Raw genomic sequence first — 21,763 nt, 5'->3', positions numbered from 1 at the left:
ACCAACCTTGCCTGCCTAATAAAATAAAAGTCCATGTCTGTTATAGTCTGTATATGAGAATTTCGAATACTATCAGGAATTTCTTAGCGAAAGAAAGTGGGCTTCTTTATATAGAATGTGCATATTTCACGTAAATGTTGACAATCACGTTCTTGCATGCACTTTCATCTCCGGTTATTTTCACTTTCGTGTGATGAAGGTGAAGGTGATATTTTTTGTGTTTTAAATATTTCTGAGGAAAAACAAGTTTTTTCATGTTTCTTTTTTTCATGGATAAGAAATTTGTTGACATTCTATATCACTAGCCGTGGGCACAGTAACATCTCGCAGGTCATGTCCAGCTAGTGCATCCGCTCTTGTTAAGCTCAATTAATAAAAACACGGAGCACGGGTTCTGGAAACAGCACCCGCTTTTCACTAGTACTCTGCTGTGGAAGCATGATAACTTAAATAAAAAACAAACACATGTACCTGTTGGGAAAGATAGGACGAGACAGCGCAGGATGAGGACTTGGTAGATTCGAAGTGGGTGGTTGTCCACTCGTAAAAGCATGCGTAAATGTGACCACGACCAAACAATCACACCTCCGGGGCCTACCACGCAGGTAGGCCCCGGACGACAGAGGAGGCGTCATAGGAGGTTATCGAGGCAAGCTAGGTGACTTCATGCTGCCTCCTATTTTTTCTCCTTCCTCCATGTAAACATCGCCCTTACCCCCAAAACCCCTGCAGAGGCTGCAGTGCCCACATAGGTACACATGCGCAACAGTCCAGAGAGGAGACAAGTCATTGCTCATGCGCAGGCAAGCATCACGCGAACAAGCATTTTGGAGAAGCCCTTGATCAATGAAAGGATCGAGAAAAAGGAGTTTGAAGGCAGTTTCGGGGCTGGCTTTCGCTGAAGGAACACCAAAAAACCTTCCACCAGCAGAACTGCCGCAAGGCAGCCAAGCCGCAGCGAAGATTTTCTTTATAGGTAAAGGAGGGTTCAGAATTTGGGCCTAAGTGTAAATGGTTGTTCTGTCTAGCCTAGGAATAATACGAACTCTGAATAGTAAGCGTTGCAGCAAATTATCAATGTGGTTCGACTTCATGCGAAGTAATGTTCTTTGCCTGATTCAGAGCGAAACACCTCCCCAATCACACTTGGCTTATATTCTATTTCTATTTGTACTTACAGCGGCTGGTGAAGTAGATGGCTCCAGTAATCAAAAACATCATCATGATGATCAGGTACAGCGCGGCACAGATGAAGACCAACGGGTCAGGTATGATGGGCCGCTGCATGAGGTCGTACATTGCTTGTTGGCTGGTAGAGAAAGAGGGTAATCATGGTCAGAGGGTGAAGTACATAAAATTACTCTATACTAAACTCTGCGATATGCAGAGAGTCCATTCACAGTAAATTTAGGCGAAACAGTACTAGCAAGCTATGTCTGCGAGAACCATACAGTGTGTTTTTAGTGTTTCAGAGTTCGCAAACAGAGAAACAGTCTTCAGGAGCCTGACATGTGCGCGAGTTCTATCAAACACCACAATAGACCTGTTTTTTCGAAGCAGTTACAATTCTCAGATCACTGCCTCTGGCAGAGGCAAAAAACATACGCTGAAATAGGCTTCGCGTCCACATTAATTTATTTGCAATAGTTGGAAGAGCCCTGCAAAGTGGAGTTACATGAATGGTGCATTATTTCCATCAAGTTAAATGCTTTACGGTTGATAGAGCTATTACCGGAATGGAGCACACTGTCAGGGAGACGGGCATTCCAATTTTACGTGTTTATAAAAACTAATCAATTGACAGTCCCTTTAGCATACGCCAAAGAGTGTGAAAGGGAAAGCGTGTACGTCAAGAGCCATTAAAGTACTTCAAATTCTCATTCGGATGCGCTGTTACTTATTATTACTTGTTTTTCTCCCACCAAAGGTCCTGCATTCCAGTGCCTTGATTCACCCTACTTTAATTACCTTACCCCTAATGAACAACAAAGGTCCTGGGTTCCACTTCCAGCAAAGGTACAGGGTGGCACTCGCACCAAAGTTCGTGGGTTTGATTAACCTATTAACTCTATGTAAATTACCTGTGTGTTATTTCTCATTAACCACCAAAAATCATAGGTACGACTTCCACATAAAAGCCATGGTTCGACTCTCACCGTAGCGCGTGAGTTCAAGTGCCTGTATTCATCATCATCATCATCATCATCATCATCAGCCTGGTTACGCCAGCTGCAGGGCAAAGGCCCCTCCCATACTTCTCCAACTACCCCGGTCATGTACTAATTGTGGCCATGTCGTCCCTGCAAAATTCTTAATATCATCCAACCACTTAACTTTCTGCCACCCCCTGCTACGCTTCCCTTCCCTTGGAATCCAGTCCGTAACCCTTAATGACCATCGGTTATCTTCCCTCCTCATTACATGTCCTGCCCCTGCCTATTTCTTTTTCTTGATTTCAACTAAGATGTCATTAACTCGCGTGTGTTCCCTCACCCAATCTGCTCTTTTCTTATCCTTTAACATCACACCCATCATTCATCTTTCCATGGCTCGTTGCATCGTCCTCAATTTAAGTAGAACCCTTTTCGTCTGCCTCCAGGTTTCTACCCCATACGTGAGTACTGGTAAGACACAGCTGTTACACACTTTTCTCCTGAGGGATAACGGCAACTTGCTGTTGACGATCTGAGAATGCCTGCCAAACGCACCCCGGCCCATCCTTATTATTCTGATTATTTCAGTCTCATGATCCGGATACGCGGTCACTACCTGCCCTAAGTTAATGTGCTCTCTTACCACTTCCAGTGCCTCGCTACCTATTGTAAACTGCTGTTCTCTACTGAGACTGTTAAACATTACTTTAGTTTTCTGGACATTAATTTTTAGGCCCACCCTTCTGATTTGCCTCTCCAGATCAGTGAGCATGCATTGCAATTGGTCCCCTGAGTTACTAAGCAAGGCAATATCGTCGGCGAATCGCAAGTTACTAAGGTATTCTCCATTAACTTTTATCCCCAATTCTTCCCAATCCAGGTCTCTGAATACCTCCTGTAAACACGCTGTGAATAGCATTGGAGAGATCGTATCTTCCTGCCTGACTACTTTCATTATTGGGATTTTGTTGCTTTCTTTATGGAGGACTACGGTGGCTGCGGAGCCACTACATATATCTTTCAGTATTTTTACATACGGCTCGTCTATACTTTGAGTCCGTAGTGCCTCCATGACTGCTGAGGATTCGACTGAATCAAACGCTTTCTCGCAATCAATGAAAGCTATATATAACGGTTGGTTATATTCCGCACATTTCTCTGTCACCTGATTGATAGTGTGATTATGGTCTTTTGGTGAGTAGCCTTTACGGAATCCTGCCTGGTCCTTTGGCTGACAAAAGCCTAAGGTGTTCCTGATTCTATTTGCGATTACCTTAGTAAATACTTTGTAGGCAATGGACAGTAAGCTGATCGGTCTATAATTTTTAAAGTCTTTGGCGTCCCCTTTCTTATGGATTAGGATTATGCTAGCGTTCTTCCAAGATTCCGGTACGCTCGAGGTCATGAGGCATCGCGTATACAGGGTGGCCAGTTTTTCTAGAACAATCTGCCCACCATCCTTCAACAAATCTACTGTTACCTCATCCTCCCCAGCTGCCTACCCTCTTTGCATAGCTCCCAAGGCTTTCTTTACTTCTTCCGGCGTTACTTGTGGGATTTCCAATTCTTTGAGACTATTCTCTCTTGCATAATAGTCGTGGGTGCCGCTGGTACTGCATAAATCTCTATAGAACTCAGCCACATTAACTATCTCATCTATATTAGTAGTGATATTGCCGGCTTTGTCTCTTATCGCATACATCTGATTCTTGCCAATTCCTAGTTTCTTCTTCACTGCTTTTAGGCTTCCTCCATTCCTGAGAGCATGTTCAATTCTATCCATAATATACTTCCTTATGTCAGCTGTCTTACGTTTGCTGATCAACTTCGAAAGTTCTGCCGGTTCTATACAAGCTGTAGGGTTACAGGCTTTCATACATTGGCGTTTCTTGATGAGTCTTTCGTCTCCTGCGATAGCTTACTGGTATCCTGTCTAACGGAGTTACAATAGACTTATATTGCACACTCCTTAATGATGCCCATAAGATTGTCGTTCATTGCTTCAACACTAAGTTCCTCTTCCTGAGTTAAAGCCGAATACCTGTTCTTTAGCTTTATCCGGAATTCCTCTATTTTCCCTCTTACCGCTAACTCACTGATCGGCTTCTTATGTACCAGTTTCTTCCGTTCCCTCCTGAAGTCTAGGCTAATCCGAGTTCTTACCATCATATGGTCACTGCAGCGCACCTTGCCCAGCACGTCCACATCTTGTATGATGCCAGGGTTTGCACAGAGTATAAAGTCTATTTAATTTCTAGTCTTGTTACTCGCGCTCCTCCACGTCCACTTTCGGCTATCCCGCTTGCGGAAGAAGGTATTCATTATCCGCATATTATTCTGTTATGCAATGTGTACTAATAACTCTCCCCTGCTACTTCTAGTGCCTATGCCATATTCCCCCACTTACTTGTCTCCAGCCTGCTTCTTGCCTACCTTGACATTGAAGTCGCCCGTCAGTATAGTGTATTTTGTTTTGACTTTAACAATCGCCGATTCCACGTCTTCATAGAAGCTTTCGACTTCCTGATCCTCATGACTGGATGTAGGGGCGTAGGCCTATACGACCTTCAATTTGCGCCTCTTATTAAGTTTCAGAGGAAGAACTGCCACCCTCTCCCTAATGCTGTAGAATTCCTGTATGTTACCAGCTGTGTTCTTATTAATCAGGAATCCGACTCCTAGTTCTCGGCTCTCCGTTAAGCCCCAGTAGCACAGGACGTGCCCGCCTTTTGGCACTGTATATGCTTTATTTGGCCTCCTAACTTCACTGAGCCCTATTATATCCCATTTGCTGCCCTCTAATTCCTCCAATAGTACGGCTAGACTCGCCTCACTAGATAACGTTCTAGCGTTAAACGTTGCCAGGATCAGATTCCAACGGTGGCCTGTATAAACTGCATTAATTAACTTTGCTATTTTAGCATGGTGATTGGCATCCGAGTCAGCTATGGAAGAAGAGGATGATGAACGTGCGAGCAGTCGCACGAGCACGTGTGGCGTGAGGCGACGTCACATGACTTTCTGTGTCGCTCGAACACCGAGTTTTCCAGAACATCGAGGGCATGACCCACTTCCGCCTTACATTTTCAAATATTCATTTTTTTGCGCGCACAGTCAAGGAGCGGAATGCCTTGCCTGCCAGTGTCTATCAGATGTGGTTGCCGGTTACCACATTTGAGCATGCTCTGTCCGCCCTTCAAAAACAGTGTGATGGCTATTCTACTTTGCTACTGTAATGTGTTCATCCATTCTTGTTCTATGCGAGTGTTTTGTTTTTTATATATTTGGACAGTGAAAAACTAATATTCTTTGTTTGTAAAGAATCCCACCAACTTGGTCTTATTTAACGCTGCAGTATACCTCTAAATATATAAATCAAATAAATAATAAACAATTTGCGCGGAAGTCTGAGCATGCGGATGGGACGTAGCTTTTTCACTATAGAATTGATCTGAAGGACCATGGATTGGTTTGTTGGCGGGAGTAGGAGGTGACGTGCTAGAAAGCTGGAAGAGCAGACCAGGACGAGCTATGCTGGGGCGTGGTGAAAAGTCTGCAAAATTAGCACGAGTCCTTAGAAGTTAATTAAGACGAATTGTGCAATTACGCGGAATGCAAAAAATAGTCTGAGTATCTTCAAGCGACAGCAAACATTACCTTGGTTCTATCCGGCTACGTTCCATTTGCATATCTTTTGGCTCAAGTTAAGTGAAACACCTTAAATCATAGAGCTTTCGTCGCTGTATGACAGCGACGAACGTGCAGCGCAGCTCTCAGCCATGGAGGCGTAGGAACATGCCCAATGTTACCAAAGACAACAGCTTTAAAAATATAGCGTTCTAACATAATCTAAAGATTGAGATGTCACGAAGGCACTCGCACCGAATCAAGGATGCCTATCAGTACATTTTCAAACTCCGCCGTATGCTTTAATTTAATAATGGTGGCATTTTGATTGAATAGAAGAGGCCGTGGCAGACCAATGGGCGTCTCTGATTGTTTGAAAATCCTGCCACTACAAAATTTCACAGTATGGCGCAATTTGACAATGTCTGGTTTGGCCATCCAGGGGGGCCTGCATGCATGTCAGAGATATATGATCCCTGACAACTTTCTGTGGTGATGCAGCCAAAGCTGAAGAGCCGGCGCACGTTTTTACATGTGCCACTGCATATAGCCCCAAATTTAAAGTGATGCTTTGTGACACAATTATTTAAAGACCTAAACAATAATTTTTTTAGCATTTATGTAAACGACAGGTTCTAACGTCTGCCTTCGAAAAACACAAGGTATTATTCATCTTTTTAGTGCAATTGTTCACGTTTTCCTCATGAAAAGCCATCGCAGCTTTTACGCATGCTCCTCAGTCAAAACGGCAAGTCCCTCCTGCGATGTGCTGTCGCCTTCCGATGGGTCGTCGCTATGTTCACTATGTTCACTACTCAAACGTTGTTCAAGCAAGGAAAACTAATGGTGTGTAATGCCTAAGCGGAGGTCAGAGGCAGTCATCCGGAGCTTTCTGTGGTGTCTGTGTACAACAAGGTGAGCAAGCTCACCCGGGTAAGCGTGCGCACTGCGAACCGGATCAAATCCAAAACGCGGTTCACTGAAATTCCCGAAGCACGCGAGGTGGCGACTTTTGTCCACTCCAAGCAGTGTGAAGAAAACCGGACACACGTGGATGCTGTGATACCAGAGTTCTATAATGTGTGCGGATGGGCGATAAGTTCACCAGTATTTCCTCAGGAATCAGGTCTCAAGAGAAGCCAAGAACGCGAAAAACGTGTGTGATGATCCAGATATGGATATGCCTGGCATGATCGCTTCCGCTGTGCGAAGACTTTTCAGTGACATTGGTTTCGCATTCTGCAGGAGAAACCCTGACTCGGCCCTTTTGGTGCGGAGGGACATCGTCGTGTGGCGAAGAAAGTTCCTGTCGTCTATGAGATAAATCGGGAAGAAGAAACGGTATGTTCACTTCATTATTATATCAAGAGTATTTTGCATGGTAATGTGACTAAGAAGGTAAAGATATCCTGGGTGCATCAGAATATAAGAATGTACTGTTGGACAGCTTGCACGTTTTCTTGCTCCTTAATCTCTACTTTCTGCCTACTGCCTTACCTGCAAGCTCGCCGCATATAGAATGAATTGTACCTGAGAGAAATTTTGGTAGAGGGATCAAGGTCCTTTTTTGGACTATTTGTTTTATGTTCATGTTGAAACATACTCTAGAAACGATGTGCTAAAGAGACGGCGAGTAGACATTAAACTACGATTCGCATTGAGCTCGGGTTCTTCCGATTTCATCTTTCGTTTTTCGAACGGCGTCCCGAGACTTTAACATGTTTGCGGAGCAGCGAGTGCTTTGTGCCTTCTCTTCGTTTCTGTATTTTTTTTCGCGAGTTGAGAGTTCATATCAATTTATCTGCTTTGTGTTCTCGTTTTCGCTGAAACAGACTTCAATAAGTGTTGAGTTTCCCACCGTGTCTTCGCAGGACGATCTACTACCTTAATGAAGCTTGGACAAATGTTGGGTGCACGAAAAAAGAAACACTCTGGGTGGACACCAGAGATAGAACACGTTAGGATGCCTTTTGCGAAAGCGTCACGACAGGTCTTTGTGCACCAAGCGGGAAAGGTGGTAGCCTGATCATCCTCCACGCAGGTAGTGAGCAGTCCTTGTAGAAGGAGCTTGCCTAGTCTTCCGAGAAAAGAAGAATGTGGGAGACTATCGCAACGAAATGGATGTTCAGCCTTTTGAGAGGTGGTTCATGGAGTAACTCCTCCCCCACATTAAGCCAAACAGCGTCGTCGTAACGGATAATACCAGCTACCACAGTGTGCAGCTAGAAAAGCTGCCATCATCACTTACGAGGAAACTAGACATACAGCAGTGGCTCAGAGAAAAATATATTCCGTTTTTCGCTGACCAACTAAAAGCTGATTTGATATCTTTCGCGAGCGATTATAAATATAAGTTTTCTGGGCACAGAATAGAGGCTCCAGCCAAAGCAGCTGGTTATGATGTCATCAGACCACCACCGCATTAATGTGAGCTTAACTCAATCGAAATTGTGTGGAGCCAAGTAAAGGGCCACGCGGGTGGCAGACATACCACATTTACAATTATTGACGTCAAAAACTGGCATGTGAAGGCATTGCGCAAGTCAGTGCAGAAAACTAGAGACGTGACTGCACTGATGTTGAACGTCTGGAAGAGGCATGCTGGGAACGGGACCGAGACGTTGACAGCCACATTGACAACCTTGTCGTTTCACTGGGCTCCAACTCGATCACTCTTTAGTGCCAGTAGTGAAAAGAAAACTGGCATAGAGGGACTACAAACGAATTAACTCAATGTTCAACCTAATAAAAAGCAACGCCCAGGATAGATATTCATGATACTTGACTGTCATAAAATTGGCGTATATTTGGAAGGATATCAACAAGCAATCCTATCCCGTCCCACATTTTGAGAGCAGATTATTACAAAATAAAACAGGTAAGTTCGGTTAAAGGCTGCAGATTGCTCGATTTCATGCTGTTAAAACCCATTAGCGCACACTGTACTACAAGTAGTACAATTGATTTCGCATCTGTACCTCTTGAACAGCTGAATATTTTCTTTTGGGCTATTTCCATTTCTTGTACCGAGAGAATAGGAACCCACACTCGGACACAGGGTGGCATCTACTCTTTCACCCGTATGTAATACCTTCGCACCAACGCCAGCAAAATTGCAGACTCACGACGATTTTGGGGTGTGTACTTGTTTTCCATTTATTTCTGCTCGCCTGCTTTATACATTTGCGTTGTGCTTTTTATGGTGTCTACTACTTAAGAGTGTTAGAAACAAACGCTCGAATCTGCGGCTTTACTTAAAAGGACGAAACACGCATTCCAAGTTTGGTTTACTTGATCCGGTGCACTGGGCGTTACCAATTACAATTCGGCGCTTTCTTTTTCACTGGTGTTCCATATTTAATTCAGAGCTTTTCTTCAAAAGAAAGCCATTTTGTCGCTTTCGCGATGCTCTCGATGCAGTTCAAAGTGCAGAAAACATAGAAGACATTCATATTGTGATTGCGTCGCTAGAACCTTCTGGGGATACGCATAAGCAGGAAGGCCATGACGACAACACTGATCTTTTCGCCGTGAACGGCGTCTGCAGTTATTATAGGTTAGCAAAGAATTCAACAGTATTCCGTTCACATGATTTCATCACAACCGCATTATTGTCGACACCCTTGCCGCACTCGTGATGTCGGCGTGGCTGTTGCCATGCTTGCTGGGTGTTGTGCATGTATGCGTGTTTGGACGCTCATGGCGGATTGTCACGGTTGCTACCCCGAAAAAACCGTAAAACCACTGCGTAAAGCTCTTGCACGCCCAAGCATCATGGAAATTTTTGAAGTGCATGATCACATTGTGCCTCGCAATAGGGCGCTCCCGAAAATTTCAGGCAGGGAGGTAGCAGCGCAATGACAAGTGTCCTGTCCTGTGTTCCAGATGCAGTAAATTAATGCACCTTAAGAACCAATTGGATAAATTTTTTTGAAGGCGTAATCTTCTTGCTATTATTTCATTATTTACTCTTTTGTGCTATTAAATCGCACAAGCAGTTTGATCATGAGTTATAATGGGTTAAACTGAAAGTAGGTTGTCTATTATGTTGACAAATGCCCTGAGTTTTCCAGGTTTTCCCTGGGTGCTATTGCACACTTCCCTGAGTGATGCAGAAGTATGTATTATGTCAAGACGGCCTGAAACCATATCGCCCGATGCTGTCAATCTCTAATGAGCCTATGAAAAAAATTAAATTAAAGAAATGATTTCATCCAATTAGAATACTAAGGAATAGTGTTTATGTTATTCAAAAAGACAATAGAAGGGAGGGGTGCAAACATGCAAAGCAGATAAAATGTCTTCGAAAAACATTGCAAATGCAATCGTACATTCTCAAACACGAATAAAAAGGAGATGCATACAGAAGCGAATATTTTCGAATATGAACTATTTCTATCAACTGATAGCAAGTTCAGTGGTATGAAGCCCGAACTTTGTCACAATTGAGATTCTCTCTCAACAGCTCGTAAGTCAACTTCAACTGTCCTGACATACTCGCAGCCCGGGCACGATGCCTTGGTGCTGCATTTTACTGCTTTCAAGAGTTTATTTTCGTTTGGATAAGGGACACCTGCATCTTGGCATCAGCCAACACTTTGTTCTTTGAGCTCAAGCTCCTTCAAAACGGCGGCAGCACGCTTCCTTTCCCGCTCATTCCTGAATGCGTAGGTCCTTTCTGTTCTTGTCCTCCTTCCGCCACTCGTTCGCCCCACGAACAATTTGAAGCATCTTCTTGGTCAGTTGCACAGTCCACGTCTGATTTTTCGAACTCCCTAGAGGCCATAAAAACGTCCGAAATATAGGCCAGTGTGAAAAAATAAATGCATGTCATTTACTGCGCTTGAAGCTCAAAGCACCACAGGCACATTTGAAAACGTAGGTACACGTATTAGGCATATCGGAGCTCATACTGTGACAGGAAATAGCTAGTCCACGCGTTTATAATTAAGGAATACGTAATGTGTTCCGTGGCAATAGGCCCTTCCCACGCTTGTTATGCTTCACTGCAATACTTTTGCGCATGCTTCAAGATTTCTGTATAGAGGCGAAGCTGACTCTCGGGAACCGGCATTATGCAACGCACCGTGCTTTCCAAGCTTCTAAGCCAATTGCGACGACTGCAAAGAATCCGTGCCATTGCTGACAGCAGCGACTCCTTTCAATAAAAAACACGGCACCCAATGGCAAGAAGTTTCATAGCGAACGTCGAAGCAGTTGGGCCTAACGTTGCCGCAGTAGTGGCTACGGCTGCCAGCGGATCTGTGTGCGAGAGCGCCGGTTTGAGGTGGCGTGGTAATGAAATGGCAGTGGTGGTGGCTTTGATTAATACTGTTTCCGATCTGCGGTCACGGCAAAACGTCCGGAAAATCGGACGGCAAAGGGTTGTTGCATCCGAAAACTTCAGGCGTTCTGAGGCATTTACTCTATAGGGTACGTGGTGGCGGTGCCGTGAAGCCGTCCAAATTATCGGAAATCCGGGAAGTCGGTCGTTCACTGTACAATGGCAACTCCTCCAGCCGACTATAGGACGTCAAAGACGATTCATTACGATTCCTGTCTGTACTCGAGCCAGCATTACCGCGACTTTCGACCCTTCGAATAAAATTACAGTAATTTTCCCTGGTAAAGGCACAAATTCCCTTAGTGTTCTTTGGGTTTTCCAGACTACTCAAAATCCCTGAGAATTCCCGGTTTTTCCGGTTTACTCGGTAGATAGACACCCTGGTAAAATCTGCGAACACATTGCTGAATACATTATTGATCAAATAGGGATTGAAAGACTCATGTCCTGTGGGCAACGTGATGCCGAATGATTAGATGGCTACATTAAGCGGTTTCGCAGATTAAACGAGAGAATATTGAAATTACCGAGCGCCTGAATGGCTCTTCAATGATGTACTTTGTATGTGTATTTCATCTCACCATTGCGACTGCAATCACGGGCCCATGTCGTAGGTTTCGACAACGGCCTACGACTGCGCCATGGCACCACCCGCCACTTTCTCTTCTACATACCATATATGTTAACGCCAGAAAAGAAAGGACATGATATATCTCAACATGACACAAGAGATGGAACGTTTACTCTTCGCTCCTACTTGGTTAATTATATAAAGGAACGGGACGGCGCGTAAACGTCACGTTCATGAATTAAAATATGACAGCTGTGTTGGCAGGTAACAAAAGACGCAGAAGGACAGATTGCCCGCTTTTGGCTTTGTGTGTTGCAGACACGCCAGAAGTGAGAGTATCAGAACCACTATCAGCATGTACACTTCAGTGCGTGTTCGTACTTTGTGCTGCTTTGGTCTCCATCTCGACGCGTTAACTTTTCCGAAAAGCTGATTTCGCCGTAGTGTGCCGCTTGCCGTGCCCTGAATAAAGTGACCGATTCTTCATACCCAATAGCGTCCCTCGATTCTACCACGTCTTCCTCTTCTTCAGACGTCGTCGATGTTGACCACCGGAAGTCATACTTTGCGACCAGCTTCTGACACGAGCTGAGTCGACAATTTCGCGGATGTAGATCAATCTCATATGCAAACATCACAACAGTAACATGAGTCTTTGTCAGGAAGACGATGACGCCGAGCTTTCAGAACAAACTATCTGCCGTCTTCGTAATAAAAGTATACTTTTGTAGATAGTTTCTAAATATGCTTCAATTTATCGATGTGCCCATACTTATGTAACTGCACAAGAACGCCCGTGTTTTCTGTACGCTCGACTATTCCCTGAACATTATGCAATTCTTAATAAACCCCTACACACATCCCTACTGCTTCAGCGCACTTAAGAAACTGTGTGAATTCTCGCGCATATTAAATGTTCTGAGCAAGTCCCCTTATTTGTTTCAGCTATTATTTAATATCGCACTAGGAGACTGTTGGTAGATCTATGCAGCTGAACCCACATGAGTGTGCCTTCTCGTGTACTTTTGAGGAGCATCTCGGGCACACTAAAGAAGATTTAGGGGGATTGTAGGCAGCAAGCTTTACTTTCAACCACAATAAATTACATTGGAACAACTGTAGTTGAATGCTTGCATTTGTGCTTTATAAGCGTGAGTTTCCCCGAACCCTAAAGTAGATAAAAGCTGTCACTGAGCATTCACGCCAGCGAGAAGGTAATATTGCATGGTTTTATCAGTATAATGAACTTATCCCATAATGCGTATAACTTACAGTCTCGGCTGATCATTTCCTACCGATGTTAGTGAGCATGCTAAACCTTTAATCCATGGTTATGAAGTAAACATGAAAATATGAACATACTGTTTCCTGGCACTTCCAGCACAGGCAGTATACCATGCCAAAACTGCTTTCTAAGACATTAACTAGTGCGCGCATTGTGACTCTCTAATTGTACGTGTCGATAAAACTAAAGCTGCAGGTTTTCATCCCCGCAACATGCACCTTGATATAAAGTACACCATGCTAAGTAGTCACCATCGAAGTAGTGAAATCAGTCAGGATTTTAGGCATATGTGTTAGAAAGAATGCTAGCTGAAATGAGCTTATTAAGAAGGTAATTAGGAAGTTATAGCGAATTCATGGTATTATGTGTTCCCACTGATTTTTTCATCCCAAATCAATAAACCTATCTTCGTACAAGCATTTTTTCCTCTACTGTCAATTATGAAATTCTCGTATGAGCCGCGACTATTGCAGAAAATGTTCGTAACAGGTATTTCTAGAAAACAGAATAGTTCGTGTGATTTTCAACGCTGGGTACCTCGTGCATACTGCTAATTTATTCCAATATCACAAGATTATTCAGGTAAGGTCTATGCGTATAAATGCATGTTTGTCCAGATAAATATATGCAGAAACTGGGCAGTTCTTTGAAACACGGCCTAATTGATAAGGGCAGCTATTCTAGGCGACCCCGATAAAGGGAAGGCTTGCCTGCGTATAGTACAAACCTATTGAACCATGGGTCCCATAACGTAAAACTATTCGAATCTGTTTTGATTCCGATCTCCTAACTTGAAGTTTACGTAACCACTAACGGAAGTATCAGGCGGCAACCCACAGCGTTGTTCGAAAAGCCTCAATCTCAAACTCTCCTCGTTTTTATTAAGTCAGTTTTGTTTTCTTTCGAAACGAATAACATTGCCTACATTGTGCTTATCTGATTGGCTTACAAGAGGCAAGGATTACGCCTAAGTGGAAAAGGCATTGATGGGGCCGAGCCAGAGCACTGAAAACAAATAACCGAATCAGGAAGTTGGCACTGGCGTCTGCGATTGGTCCATTTCCCTTTATTGGCTTGCGGCGGCGTGCGACAGAAGGTTAATTATACCGCTAAAACGAACCCCCAGCGAAGAAGAGTTCGTAGATCAATGTGAACGTTCCAAAAGGGCTCGACAACTTTATATTGCAAGGTAATTTTTTCTCATTATACGCCAATAATGCTCTCCGGCAGCTCCAAGCAGCCAATGCCTGAGGGATCGGTGTGCGGCCATTGTCTATTCTGTTCGGATCGGGGCAGCCACCGGCTATTCAGGGAAATTTAGTTTTGTTCGGCATATAAATGCACCTTTAATGCGTACACATCCCTTTAGCGCGATGTTTTCGTGGTTTTGTGACGTCGCATGACATGCAGGCGAAGTGGGGGTCATTATAAACATTTCGTAAATAGCAGAGGACTCATGAAGAAAAAGGCATTGAATAATAGATAATTTTTTTTCAGTCTAATAATGCATAATAAGTGTGTACACGTCATATCAGATGGGGAGCTATCGCGGTTTCGTCAAGTCGCGTGAAGACAAGGAAAGTCGGATTGGTACAACCATTTTCTGAGAAATCGTGGTGAGCAGATTGTGGAATTGGAATAAAAATTTAGAATAGCTTTTCGTTATAGCGCCCATGATTAGTCAAAAAAGAATCCTGGCGAAAACATGTAAATCTAATGTTGAATCATACCTTGCCTTCAATACTAAACATGTACATCTCGAACAAATCACTGATATCAGTAGTCCTACGGTTAACCAGCTCCCATACGCAGATTTTTACGCTCTGTATAGTTTGCAACACATTATCTATTCGTGTTTACTGCCTATTTTCATATTTTCACACTTCTTTTGTTTGCATTTGCCTTGAGTATAAACTACCGATGTTGTTGCCTGATGTCTAGCGAGGAGGCCGCGGCACATCAAGCTGTATGTGCAGCTTCTGGCCTGGTCCTTTATCGCAACCTTTTTCTTGTAAAGAAAACATGTTTAGTATTACTAATATTTCCGGATATAGTTATCTAGCTCCACGGTTTGTGCGCGGAGTACTGCGCTTTGTAGCACCCCTTTGTACAAGGAGGTTCGGCAAGGCTGGACGCTGCACGTATGTGCCAAACATATTCAATGAGCTTCCAGGAGAGGTTCTTAATGTAATGCAGAGAAGGATTGGAAATATATAGTGGGTCGTCTTCTCCCACGCTTTCTAGTGGGTCCTTTTCAGTGCGTTCGCTCGTGACTGCCACTCGTGCCGGGAGTCCGTGCCCTGCTCTAACGGTCGGTCCCGAACGTCGGCGACTAATAAACGACTTTACAAGTGGTGGAGGGTGCCTCGGGCGACAACGTTCATCCTGGAACCTTGATTCCGTACCCTAAGCTCAACCATGCCTGAAGACGCTTCCAAGCAAACCCTTCCTACTCCATCCGAGCAAGCCCCTCTTCTGTCCATCGAGTGCTCTGGTGTGCTTCGCCACTGGCACCCTGCCCTCTTAAGTGGCGCGGATGATACTGACGTCGAGGACTGCCTGAAGACATATGAGAGCGTAAGCGCCCACAAAGAATGGGGCGACCCCGCGAAACTGAGCAATGTGCTCTTCTATCTCGCGGGTGTAGCTGGTCTCTGGTTCAACAACCACGAATACGATTGCCCAACGTGCTCCTCGTTCAAGGCCTCTTTAGTGGCTGTTTTGTCGCCCGGCTGTGCGCAAAGCGCATTTTGAAGAATACTCTGAAATCACTGTCAATGTTGGAATTATTATCTTCTTTATTCTACTTCATGTTGCTTGTATAGAGCAGAATTCTTTAACACGATCTCGTACTAATTGAGAACAATATTTTTCTTTCTAGTTTCGCCACTTTTTTTCACTTCCCCGCCACTTCTACTAGGTCTAGTCGCGCAAGCCTCCTAATTGGCTATGACGGGCCTGAATTTTTATATGTTGCTCTTGAATATGACCACTATTATTGTTATTACTAGTAGTAGTCTTCCAATTATTATTAATATTATTATTATCATCATCAACATCATCATGATTATTATTATTATTATTATTATTATTATTATTATTATTATTATTATTATTATTATTATTATTATTATTATTATTATTATTATTATTCTCAAGGGCACAACGTCGCATTGGGCCAATGCTTTACGACGAGTAATAATCTAATTGTCAAGGCCCAAAATGAAACATGGAACCGTGCCTTAACTCCAGAAATATGTTTTTACTAGAGCGTGGCTAGCTGAGACCATACTTCATCCTTCTTTTCTACTCTTAGAATGTCTTGTATTGTATTCCGCGTACTGTCTCGCTTCGTTGGATTTCGGTTGGCATATACTTCACGAAGGCGTTCAGTGTGGCGCACCAAGTAAAGGGCGCTCAGAAATAACTGGGCAAACAAACAGCGCAGCGTTCAAGATCACTTCTTCCTTTATGTTCATGTACATTGAACACCGTCGTGAGGGCGTACCAAATGCACAACCCACAATTTACGCCAATTTAACACATACTTTGCGCTTCCTGCCATGTGTAGAAGTGACTGGTGAGATGCACATGCTTTCTTGACTTCTTACGATCTACGAATGATCTCCACACTGTTTATGCAGCAATGGCACTCACCTACTTGCCCCGGCCCTACAGCATCACCGATACCCTTAGATTTGCACAGCTATACAACGCGAGAAAAAATTCCAGTCGCGACTTACAGCATCATCTCCATCTGCATAGGGTCCATTTCATCTTCTGGGCCAGGAAGACCACCAACGGGTGCTCCCAGCGGGGCGATAAGTGGCTCGGCCATATCTTCTCGGTGCAGGCACCTCTGGAAGAAGGTCGACGCTTCGAACTCAGAGAGAAGTGTCTGCGGACTGGACTCAGCTTCTTCTTCTTCTGCGTCTTACTTGCATGTCACATAATGACACCAACCCACTACATGGGATTTGCTAAGAAGCCATTTATGATTAGTGTTAACGAAAGAGAGAGAGAGAGACAGAGAGAGAGAAGTAAACTTTATTGGAAGCATCAATTCGTAATTCGGACTATGGCAGAGGAGCTTGCGTAGATGCCATGTGGCCGTGACGCGGTTAGTCCACTCTGCAAGCATGACTTCGCATTCTGGGTCATCCGTCTTGTTCGCGCTCTCCCAGGTCTCCAGCGTGAGGGCTGCCGAAGAATCATTCTTGGCGAGGCGTTGGACGGGCACCCTCAAAGTAAGTAATCTGGGTCTGCGGTTAGCGCTTCGGTTGGTATCAACTTCACGAAGGCGTTCAGTGCGGCGCATCATGTAATGGGCGCTGAGAAATAACTGGACACACAAACAGCGTAGCCTTCAAGTTCACTTCTACATCTGTGTTAATGTATTGCTTGCGCTACATTGAACGCCGTCATGAGGGCGCGAGAACAAGCGGAACCCATAATTTATGCCAACTTAACGCATGGTTTGCGCTTACTGCCATATACAGGAGTGACCGGTGAGACACACATCTTTTCTTGACTTTTTACGATCTACGAATGGTCTCCACGCTGTTTATGTGGCAATGGTGCTCGCCTGCTTGCCACGGCCCTACAGCATCACCGTACTCATAGACATTCGCCTGCAGCTAGCTTTGAACCCTTGCTTGGAAATTTCAGCAATATTTTTAGGGCTTAGCAGGGATCGAGTCTGTACCCGCCGTAATGTCGTGACCTGCTTCCAGGAAACAATCGCTTTCGGGAACGGATACGCTCTGCTTGTAGAGTTGAGTAAATTCTTGATATGGCGAGGGTCGGTTCGAGTAGGCCATCCGGGTCGAGCGATCGCAAATCCTGGTTATCTGCTGCTCGGGCGGCTAGGTGAGCTGCTTCGTTACCCGGGCTGCACGAATGAGCTGGCACCCACATTAGAGTAACGAAATTCACTCATCCCTATACCATGGACAGATCTTGACTCCTGTTTTAAGGGGAGGGGACGGTTGCGAAAATTTCTCGCACATTTGTTTGCGATAGCAATTGTTACGCGTATAAAACTGTTTACATTATATTTACAAAGAGTGAACGTTCGTCAGACGGAAGAGATCCGTCAGGCTGTGTCCACTTTTCGTCGTCTGCAGAAGCGTCATGGTTCCCTTATTCGCCTAATTGTAACACGACGCCCGACGGAAAAGGCACCGTCCTGGTTCGCCAAACGGGACCGTCAGAAAGCGCGTGGTAAGGTTTCATCCGTGGGACATGAACGGCATCAGGCAAGGTGAGGCCAGGTGACCTCATAGAGCAGACGGGGGCGATCTCATAGGTAACAGCAGTCACTAGACATAAGACGCGGTAAGGGCCCTTGTAGCAAGTTAGGAATTTTTCTGAGCCACACTTGACGGGGATCGGACCAAAGGAGCACAAGGGAACCTGGTGAAAAGTTTACGTCATGGTCCCACTGAGTGTAAACGTAATTTTAATATATTTGTTATGCCAACAGACTAGTATGGGCAAGCTGCGTGGCGTGGTCAGCGTGGGAAATGGCGTAATGGTGGGCATAGTCGCTCCTCCAGGCATTAGCAGAGGGAAGTGAAGCATCCAAGGGCAATGCAGGGTCACGACCAAAAAACAGATAAAATGGCAAATAACGGGCAGTTTCGTGGCGTGAAGAATTGTGAGTACGTAGGGTAGTGCAATGTCCCAGTCACAGTGGTCAGGCGAAACACACGGCCACAGCATGTTGGTGATGGTCCTGTTTGATCGTTCAGACAGGTCATTGGTCTGAGGATGGTACTATGTAGCGAGCTTATGCTTCGTACAGCAAGACTGAAATATGTCAGCAGTGACTTGGGAAAGGAAGTTACGGCCACGGTGCGCCAGTAGCTATCGTGGGGTGCCATGCACTCAAACGATGTCACGGAGGAAGAAATCCGTGACGTCACTTGCACAGCTGGTCGGGAGCGCTTGGGTTATGGCGTAGCGCGTCGCGTAATCCGTAGCCACACCGATCCACCATCTTGCTGGATTTGGATTCGGGAAAAGGACCGGGAATATCTCAGCCCACTTGAAAGAAAGGCTCCGTTGAGATGACGAGGGGTTGAAGATGCCCGGCAGAAAGCGTTGCTGTTCTTATTTTTTTTTATGCTGACAGGGCTCACACGACCCAACGTATCGTCGTACAGAGTGAGCAAAGCCGGACCAGTATAAGCGTCGGCATAAACGGCCATAGATGCGAGTGACACCAAAATGGCCTACAATTGGTGCGTCATGAAGCTCATGGAGAATGGCTGAGGGAAGGTGTCGAGGGACCACACAGAAAAGCGAAGGACCGCCGCGTGAAAATTACGGTGGTACAAGACACCGTTCTCGAGGAGGAACCACCGTAAGAATGGGTCAGTAGGTGCTGATTCAACTCGCTCAATGAGGGTTCGCAAAGTGGCGTCACGCCGTTCCTTATTGGCCATATCGTACAACTGGAAGACGGAGAGAACGCAGGCGGAAGCGCCCATGTCGCCGACGTTTGGAGTGTCCACGGAGTAACAGTAACGGGACAAGCAGTCGCGCTCTGATTTTTATACCACCGAATGGGAATCACTGTTGGTAATAGCGATTGCGAAATTCAAACTGTGGGGAACCATGATTCGCACCAGATACGGGGGACAAGAAAAATAAAATGTAAAGGACAGGGAGAAGGGGGAAGGAAGGACGGCAGTGAACTCGTGCACGGTGCCACGCATACCATCAGCAAATACGGTGGAGCATTGACGAATAATTGTTAAAGGGCTGTAGCGTTATCTTCTTCTCGCATCGTGATCAGTCATCATCGCGCCACGCATCTCAACGAGCTAGAGTCACGAGCAGTAGAAAGCTATCATCGGCAGCCATCGCGTTGCATTCCACAGCACCCGTCACCAAGCCCCCGCCGTGGTGGCATAGCAGCTGTGGTTTTCGCTGCTTAGCACGAGGTCACGTGATCAAATCTCGGCCACGGCGCCCGCATTCCACAGAAGTGAAATGCAAAAATTGTTTTCCCTGAGGAAGGGATATTTTCACTACTCCTTAAGATAGACACAAAAAATCATCCAGTCGTGTTGGCATCCCAAATGAATTTTTAAAACGATATGCGGAATGGATATCTAAGTATCTCTGTATTATTTTAAGGCATCCCTAGAGCAGCGCAAATTTGCCATCTGACTGGCTGACAGTTAGAGTTGTCCCCAACTATAAATCCGGTGACAGACACAGCATCGAAAATTATAGGCCCATTTCAATTACCTCTACATGCTGCAATGGTATGGAGCATGTAATATCAAAAAACTTGTTCAATTACTTCGAACATGCTAATATCCTTCTTCCTAACGAACATGGTTTTAGACAAAAATTGTCAATGGTCACCCAACTTACTGAAACCATACATGATTTTTTAAGCGTACCTAACGAGAAATGTCAGTTGGATGCTGTTTGCCTCGATTTCTCAAAAGCGTCCAACCGCGTTCCACACCAAGAACTTCTTAATAAACTGCTTAGTCTCGGCGTTAACATTAACATTGTCAAATAGATTCAATCATATTTAGTAAGAACACAGTTTATGGAAGTGAATGGCGCGAAATTCGGAATGTTGCCTGCAACGTCAGGAGTCCCTCAATGATCACTGCTGAGCCCTGTCCTTTTTCTCAGTTATATAAATGACATTGCAGACCATATTAATTGCATTGTAAAGGTTCGACGTTTTGCGGGTGACTGCTTAATCTACACTGCAGTATCCAGCCGCAATGAACACATGGTCCTAAATTCCGCATTAAAAAGTAGTAGTGACTGGTGCAATGAGTGGGAAATGAAAATAAACTACAGCAAGACTATGTATATACTGGTAACCAAGAAGATAAAAATATACACTCCCTCGATTATGAGATAGATAGTAAGTTCATAAGCAGTGAAAATCACTTTAAGTACCTTGGAATTACCATATCGAGTGACCTCAGCTGGAAAGCAAACACAGCCAACATATGCTCATCAGCTGGAAAAAAGCTCTGGTACTTGAGGGGAAAGTTAAAACTTGCTCTTTAACAAACTAAATTAGCTTCATATTTAACGCTTGTTCGTCCCACATTAGAATACGCGAGCGTCCTGTGGGATCAGTTAAAAAAACTGGTAGATAGAATTGAAAAACTACAAAGACGAGCGGCAAGATTCATCTTGTCAAAATATCGTTCAACTTACTCGGTACCTGAAATGCTCAGGAAGCTCTACCTACCTACACTTTCAGAACGCAGAAGGATAGCTAGACTAAAATGTCTTTATTTGATTCGCCATAACTAGTTTAACCTTAATACACAGCAGCACATAAAACAGCGTCTGTCTCGAACAGTATGAAGCAGCAACCTAGAGCCAATTCAACACATTTCAGCACGAATAAATTCACATAAGTACTCGTTTATGCCCAAAACAATGCAGGAATCGAACGCGCAACCACTTGAATGAACAACAGTAGAGAGTCTAAATAAATTTGAAACCACACTACCAAAATTTTTACCTCGTCTAGTACATAGCTGCTACTTTATTAATGGTAAATTGTCTTACTTATGTTCCTGGTTATAGCACACATGATTAATCCAGCGGCTGTGGTACATTTAACACCGCCCTATAGTGATTTGTCTTTTGCTTCTTCTTGCTTTGAATTGTGCCTTTTCCTTTGTATATGCCTTACTTGGTCTGTTCTAGACTGCGGGAGCTCTGCTATCTTGTTTCGTTTGTCTTGCAACCACCTTGCAACAGCCTTCGGCCAACAGTATTGATAA

At 44.5% G+C, this 21,763-nt stretch overlaps 1 protein-coding gene across 3 annotated transcripts in view; it reads right to left on the bottom strand.

Annotated features, from left to right (window-relative positions):
- LOC135902106 (uncharacterized) overlaps positions 1–16,896 on the bottom strand; it is a 267,015-nt gene extending 250,119 nt beyond the window's left edge. For all 3 annotated transcript variants that reach the window (XM_065432013.2, XM_065432015.2, XM_065432014.2), the window contains exons 1-2: positions 16,724–16,896; positions 1,179–1,309 (exon numbers count right to left, since the gene is read on the bottom strand). In XM_065432013.2, coding sequence (XP_065288085.1) covers positions 1,179–1,309; positions 16,724–16,818 — 226 coding nt within the window. In that variant the 5' untranslated portion in view covers positions 16,819–16,896. The remainder of the gene's footprint in view (positions 1–1,178; positions 1,310–16,723) is intronic.
- Between the last annotated feature and the right edge of the window lie 4,867 nt (positions 16,897–21,763).

The sequence above is a fragment of the Dermacentor albipictus genome, chromosome 3 (genome assembly GCF_038994185.2).
Source record: "Dermacentor albipictus isolate Rhodes 1998 colony chromosome 3, USDA_Dalb.pri_finalv2, whole genome shotgun sequence".
In the NCBI taxonomy this organism is placed as follows: Eukaryota; Metazoa; Arthropoda; class Arachnida; order Ixodida; family Ixodidae; genus Dermacentor; species Dermacentor albipictus.
The sequence above is the reverse complement of the archived record's forward strand: the minus strand, read 5'-3'. Positions and strand labels throughout refer to the sequence as shown.